Source organism: Strigops habroptila, chromosome 11 (genome assembly GCF_004027225.2).
Source record: "Strigops habroptila isolate Jane chromosome 11, bStrHab1.2.pri, whole genome shotgun sequence".
Classification (NCBI taxonomy): Eukaryota; Metazoa; Chordata; class Aves; order Psittaciformes; family Psittacidae; genus Strigops; species Strigops habroptila.
Window position 1 is genome coordinate 7,963,225 of NC_046360.1, and position 7,332 is coordinate 7,970,556.

A 7,332-nucleotide genomic window follows, 5' to 3' on the forward strand; every position below is an offset into this window, starting at 1 on the left:
TGCTCTTTTCCTATTCCCTAGTTTTCCTTTGGGAAATTTAAATAGTCCTAGAATCATATCCATGGCAAAGTGTTGGTTGCATGCTACACAGGAGTTGCAGCTGCTCCTCTGATTTACTTATGCTTTTAACCAGCAGTCTCTGCCATGCAACATACATACTGGAGCTAATCCTAATTAACATTGATTGAATTTTAGCCTTGGCTGGCTAGAATGTTGGCATTAATGAGAACCATTGGTTGGGTTTTTTTTTTCCCCACTGGTGATCATAGGGTTTTAGGATATCTGATTCTTACTCTAAATTCTGTGTTATTTTTAGAGAGAGTAGTATATATTCCTTCATGTTGGAGTTTTAATAATTCTGACAAAAACCTCTTAATTACCGTATTTTTTAGAATGTTATAGAGTCTTCAAGGTATTGTCTTGCAGAGGGCCAGATTGTACCTTATCAACATAATGGCTTTCTCTAATGAGGGTGTCAACTCTGGGACAGGGGGAGAGAGGTGGATGTTGTTTTTTGTTAGACCATATGAAGAATTAATCCTTTAGTACTGTTTTCAGGCAGTTTTTAATTTTACCTAATGTTTTATTTTTCCTTTCACTCTAGGGCCATTACTGAGCAGAAACAGAAGATGAAGCGTCTAGGGTCAGATCTGACGAGTGCTCAGAAAGAGATGAAAGCAAAACATAAAGCCTATGAGAATGCAGTTGGCATTCTTAGTCGTCGGCTGCAGGAATCTCTGGCTGCAAAGGAATCTGCTGAAGCAGAGTTGAGCAAACTAAAAACGCAAATCACTGATGGTGGAAACAACCAGATTGCTCAAGTATGGAGATGTCTTTTTAACATTGTTTAGTACAAGGACAGAGCTATCTTGGTATTAAATTGAAGTCTTGAAATATTATTTTACACTGAAGTGATTGAAAGTATTTGGAATATAAAGCTAGATAAGAATATGGTATCAATGTTCTGAGCACTGAGAATTTCCTTAACTACCTTTGAAAGAGGTGATTTAGCATGCTTTAGTGGGTTGTGGGGTTGGGGGTTGTCCTTAATTTTATTTGTATCATTCAGGTTACCAATTGTAATCCAAGCTCAAGAGGATGATCAGCCTTAGTGTTAAATTTCTGGATTAATTTTTATTGTCAGGTTGTTCTTTGGGGTGGTTTTTTGTTGTTGTTTTGGGTTTGTGGTTTGTTTTGGAGTTTTATTGTTTTGGGTTTGTTTTGTTTTTATTAAAGGCTCAGCATCTGAAGGTTTTCCAAAATTCTAACTCTTACTGCTTTTTTTTTCCTTATTGACAGTTAAAAGTTCTTGAGGGTAATTCATATGTTATGCCTGTGATTAGAAAATTAATTTACTGGGGGAAGCTCCAATTCCTTGAACCAATGGAGCAAGATATCAAGTGCACTAACAGTAGCAGCTGGATGCAAGGGTGGAAAGCTTTGAGCAAGACCTTTACATTAAGCACTAGCACCTCACTTAGCCTTTGCTAGAGCAGTAGGCTTTTTAACTAAACCAAAATTACTTCTGTAGATGGGCAATACTTTCATTAACCACACTTGTGATGCATTTGTCTTTAGGAAAGGATTCAAGCTCTGGAGACAGAATTGCAAGCTGTTAGCAGCAGTAAGTTGATGCTGGAAAAAGAGCTGCAAGAAGTGATTTCACTTACCAGCCAGGAGCTTGAAGAATACAGAGAGAAAGTGCTGGAACTTGAGGATGAGGTGATTGCTTGAATTTGCATGGTAGATGGGAAGGTGACAGTAAAAAATGCCTGAGAGGCAGGGAGAAATTTTAGTACCATAATTTTATTCCAACAGTGCAGAAAATCAGAAGCTTACATAGGAAATTTTGTGTCAGTGACATTTGCTAATTTTGTTGCCCTGTGCTGGTTCTTCGTGGTTTCATGAGTCATTGTCGTGTAAGGGAAAAGAAGAAGAGAGAAAAGTAGTTCCTGTGTTAGATACCAGCTGTATCTGGTCATGAGACGGTGAGGATGTATGAATCACTATCTTTTGAAACTATCTGGACTCATGGATGCTCAGTGATTTTGAGGGCAGGGTGGTGGTGTTCAGTTGCACAAAAAAATTGTATGTATTAACTACTCATGATCTACACCTGAACAGTACTCTTGGATTCTGCTTTCTGGCAAGCATTTTAGTCTTTCAAAAGGAAAAAATAAAATACCTAACTGAACTAACTTTAAAGTGTTCATTTAAAAAGGAAAAAGAGAAATGTATGTTTGATTTGGTTGTTTTTCTGTTTTGGTGTTTTTTTTTTTGGTTTTTTTTTTTTTTTTGCTATAGCTTCAGGAATCTAGAGGCTTCAGGAAGAAGATAAAACGCTTAGAAGAAATTAATAAGAAGTTGGCCCTTGAACTGGAGCATGAACGTGGAAAACTTACAGGTCTTAGTCAGTCCAACGCTGCTTTGCGGGAGCACAATAATATCCTCGAAACAGCACTAGCAAAAAGAGAGGCAGACTTGGTACAACTGAATCTACAGGTATTTGACCTATTGATACAAAATCTTCAGAGAGGAATTAGCTTCTATTTCCGATAACAGGATGTAAACATCTTCACTCATTGGATACAAAGATTGTGCATCTTCTCCAGATCTGGGTCTCCCATGTGTTGTGTAATAGCAGTAACACAGGGGACTAAACAAGACATCAAAAATGAGTATTTGCACTAAACAGAGCTGTTTCTTTTGGGGGGCGAGAGGAAATCACACTGAAATATTTGCAATAGTGAAAGTGTGCCTCACTTAAGTTAGTTGGAACATAAAAACTGTTACAGATTCATTGAGGTGAATGATATTTATGCCAATAGTACTATATTTGTGGTGTATAAGCAAACGGAAATATAGGCAATGAGCTACCATTTAACCATAGCTACTTTTAAAGTTGAAGGGTACCATAAGGCAACAGTTATCAGAAAACAGCAGAGGGAGGTTTTGGAGTCCCTGCATTGGTTTGTGTTTCTATTTCCTCTGCTGGCATTTCTGGTCTTCCAGTGAGCCCACGCAAAATATGTGTGTGTTTTTGTGATGTGATACAGGTTCAGGCTGTCTTAAAGCGGAAAGAGGAAGAGGATCAGCAAATGCAGCAACTTATTCAAGCTTTGCGGGCTTCCTTAGAGAAAGAAAAGTTAAAAGTTAAAGACCTTAAGAAGCAGGTAATGTCTTTTATTTTATTTACTTAAAAGGTGGTTTAAATGTAAAGTATTTGAAAAGTAGCTTAAAACAAAATACATGCTTTAATACATACTGCTTTCTGCAGGGTCTCCCTCATGATGGCCAGTAGCTGATGTCTTTTCTATTATGCCCTGTGTTAAGCATGCTCACTGACTATCAGGAAAGTTCCATTATGACTTGTAATGCATGGAGGACATCCTGCAGTGATGATACTTCATCCAAAAATTCACAATGAAGAAGCAGTCTGGCAAACGTGCTTCTTCCATTACATACAGTTATTAATTGCCATTAGCATTAGTAAAGATAACAACACTAATAATAAGGTTTTTAGGCAAAAAGAGAAGTATTAACAGCTGTACAGCTTCCTCCTTGATTAGTTTTGTACCCTTTAGTCTAGCTCCCTTTACCATTCACCTACAGTGATAAACCAAAGCAAAACTGCATCTCTTTTTTGTGGCAGGAAGCAGCAGCCAAAGCGGATGCAGCACATAACCGCCGTCATTACAGAGCTGCTGCGCTCGAGCTCAGTGAAATCAAGAAAGAGCTACATGCCAAAGAACTGCTTGTCCAAGCCCTTCAGGCTGAAGTGGACAAACTGCAGTAAGTAAATGTCCAAGTTCTTAGAGAATAATAAATAAATTCTCTGAAAAGGCCGTACATCAGTGAATTTTTGGTTTTGCCACTCTAAAGCGGATAATGCTGAAATGTACCAAAACTGAGCCTGACCATAAGATGCATGTTTGGACTTTAGGTGAATACTTGCAGTTTTGTCTCTTCCTAATTCAGTTAGACCTGAAGCGTGCGGTATTTAGGCTTCACCATCTGCTTTTTTTACAGTTTCAACACAGATTTCTATTTCATATTACTACTAAGGATTAACACTTCATGTATATATACTATTATTCTCTCTTTCACATCCCTCAGAGACTACATAACGGATGAATTTGATTGTTGAATATATTCCACAATATATTCAAATTCAGTTTGGTTTCTTGTATAGAAGATAGTTTCTTAAATTATAAGAAATTATCAAACCTATGTGAGAATGGATATAAGGTTAAACTTATTCCTCCTAAAACAAAAGCAAAATTGCAGTCAGATTTTTTTTATTGTTACTATGTAATCTGTTGTTTGTAATCGGACTATTACCAGAGCTCAAGGATTATTTTTTTTTTCCCCCCAATATTTAATGATATATTCATGCATCTGTCTCATGTAAAATCTTTTTGTAATTTAACTCTTACTATGAATGTGTTGGCAAAGCCTTCATTCAAAGCTATAACTCACCAGCTTCCATGCACTGTCATGTCACTTATGGTTACATAGCTAAACCAGTGAAGTACATGTTTTAAAGGACAGATTGAATAACGGCTGTGTCTGTTAATCCTACTGTGCAGGGCAGAGGATGAAAAACATTCCCAGGAGGTATCACAGTTTCAGGAAGAGCTAGCAGAAGCCAAGTCTCAGCTCCAACTTCTGCAGAAAAAGCTGGATGACAAACTTAGTGAACAGCCTGTAGTAAGCCAAGAGGTAAAAACTGCATATTTACTGTGTTTATCTTTCTTTATGATGTGTTGTATGACTTCATTTGTCTTTAACTTAGCATATTTTAATGAAGTTTTGCTAGGTTTTCTTAGAACCTGTCAGGGTTCATGAGACATAATAATATATTTCAGATTTTGTGGTTGATTGCACCTATAGATAATTCTAAAGATGCTGGTTTGGTTTGTTTTGTGTTTTCCTCTTTCATCCCCCCCTTCCACTGGTAGGTGGAAGACCTCAAGTGGGAAGTAGAACAAAAAGAAAGAGAAATTGAAACACTTAAGCAGCAGTTGGATATGAGTGAACAGCGCAGCCACAAAGAGTTGGAAGGGATACAAGTTGTCTTGCAGGTAATCTTGGTGGAGGTTCTGATGCTTAACTGGTATTGTTGTAGGGGGATAATAATATTTTTATTTTTTAAAAGCATTCTATACTGATACTTTATTTGATAAATTTTTATTCATAAAAACTTAATCACTATATGTTTTGCAGTCTTTTCTCAGTTTTACTTTGACTGTGCTCTTAGCTTCTGGTTGGACTTGATGATCTTAAAGGTCTCTTCCAACCTAGTTGATTCTGTGATTCTGTGCTTCTTTCCTTGACCTTATGCTATTAAAATAGGCAAATAGGCAACTGTCTTTTTTTTTCTCAATCTAACTTCTGGTTTTCTGCCAGGGCAAACTGGTTTCAAATAGCAGTGTTACGTGTTGTTCCTTTTTCCAGTTTCCCCTGGAGACTGAAAAAAAATATGAAAACATTAGCCAACTGGAATTTTTACACCATTTCCCTGTATCACATTGATTTTCTTCTTTTACCATTTAGAATATCAAGACTGAGTTGGAAATGGTGAGGGAAGACCTGTCACTGACTCGGAAGGATAAGTTTATGCTGCAGGCTAAAGTGACTGAACTGAAGAACAGTATGAAGTCGCTGCTGCAGCAGAACCAGCAGCTGAAGTTGGACTTGAAGCATGGCAAGATGAAGAAGGTATTTAGGAAGAATACAGGTTGTAGGGTACCGGAAAATACTCTGCTAATGCTCTTAGATTTAAGTACCAGAAAACACTCTGCTGCAGGAAGCCTGGTGAAAACTGAACTGAAATGCCTGCCTGTGATACAGACTCACTGATGTTCTGATATCTAAATGATAAATACATGAAGACTTGTAGGCAAAAGTAAATGTACTGATCTTGGCTTCCCACCTTTTAATTCAGAAATCTTTGTGTTTAGCTTAGTATTTTATATTTACATTTTGACTTACAAAGCAAAGAAGTTAGCACTTAAATAATGACTCATGGGCAAATACGGAGTTACTACCTTTTTATAGTTAAAACCTACCTAATGTTTATGTGCCTATCCTTTCCACACGGTCTACTTTTTCATCCTTCCATAATTTTAGAAGGTAACTATTAGTGGTTTGAGTTTTCTGATTTGCTACTAGTACACGGAAAATGCAGTAATAGTACCTCCCTTGCTCTTTCCTTCTCTGAAGTAATTCTCTTGGTGAGACAGAATTTTGTAGAAGCCTCATTCTTTTAGACATTGGTCCTGATACCCGATCCTGCAGGTTCCAGAATTTCCAAAAGGATTCATTTGATTGTACTTAACTGTTGTTCTTTTTTTTTTTTTTCCTTAATTCTCTTAACTATACTCATAGAATGTTATTAAAACAGTTGTGAAGATCCAAGTCATTAGCTTTAAATTCTTCCTGTTTTATTTCTGTAGTAGAGTGAGTTCTTGAGTAGGTCCTTTTAGATGCTGTTTGTTTACTTAGGAGCATGACTGGGAGATGACATCAGGTTAGGAACTTTTGCTTGTGACCCATGAGACTTAACATGAATGTGCTTCTGATTTCTCCTTTATAATACAGATACGTGCCATTAGTGTGGTGTGAGACTCTTTCTATGTGGTAAAAATTACACTGATGAAATAACTTATTTGTATTTTGGGCTCTTCATTTTTTTTCTTTAACCAGAAGAAGGAACTGAAAGGAGAGAATAACTCTTCAAATCCTGTGACTCCAGTCAAGATTCCTGATTGTCCAGTGCCCGCTGCCTTGCTGGAAGAACTGTTGAAACCATCGACAGCTGTGAGCAAGGAGCCTTTAAAAAATCTGAACAGCTGTCTCCGGCAATTAAAGTATGACCTATTATTTTCAACCATATTAAATAATCTTAAAAATGTTTCCAAGAAACCAGCTGCCAGCCTAAAGAAAAAAAAAGGATTTTGAATTCTTTTCCTCTTATTAGGACTATATTTAGGACAGTAGGATGTTCTGTCGCTCTAAGTGCTTGCTTATATAGTAACGAAATAGAGAAAGAACTCTCTACAACAAACTAGACAAAATGTCCATCCTAAATTATACACAGTAGAACAAACTGGAAACAGCTATTTCTAGTTCTTGCTGGTGGTGAAGATGGTGTTTCTTCACAGCATCAGAAAGGCTGCTCATGATAGTAGACAGGGAATGTGTTAATAAGAAATGTCTATAGAGGAAGTTCCTTCTGCCAAAAATATGTTTTCAGATCTTCCCTTAAAAGGTTGCACATGAGATTCTGAGCAGGAAAGCTACAACTTCGCGAAGATGGGGAGTTCAGGC

The 7,332-nt window shown here is 37.1% G+C and overlaps 1 protein-coding gene across 4 annotated transcripts in view; it reads left to right on the plus strand.

Annotated features, from left to right (window-relative positions):
- GOLGA3 (golgin A3) overlaps positions 1–7,332 on the plus strand; it is a 30,372-nt gene that overhangs the window by 18,278 nt on the left and 4,762 nt on the right. For all 4 annotated transcript variants that reach the window (XM_030501047.1, XM_030501046.1, XM_030501048.1 and 1 more), the window contains 9 exons: positions 605–821; positions 1,579–1,722; positions 2,305–2,502; positions 3,057–3,173; positions 3,653–3,792; positions 4,590–4,722; positions 4,962–5,084; positions 5,557–5,721; positions 6,709–6,872. In XM_030501047.1, the coding sequence (XP_030356907.1) occupies positions 605–821; positions 1,579–1,722; positions 2,305–2,502; positions 3,057–3,173; positions 3,653–3,792; positions 4,590–4,722; positions 4,962–5,084; positions 5,557–5,721; positions 6,709–6,872 (1,401 nt within the window). The remainder of the gene's footprint in view (positions 1–604; positions 822–1,578; positions 1,723–2,304; positions 2,503–3,056; positions 3,174–3,652; positions 3,793–4,589; positions 4,723–4,961; positions 5,085–5,556; positions 5,722–6,708; positions 6,873–7,332) is intronic.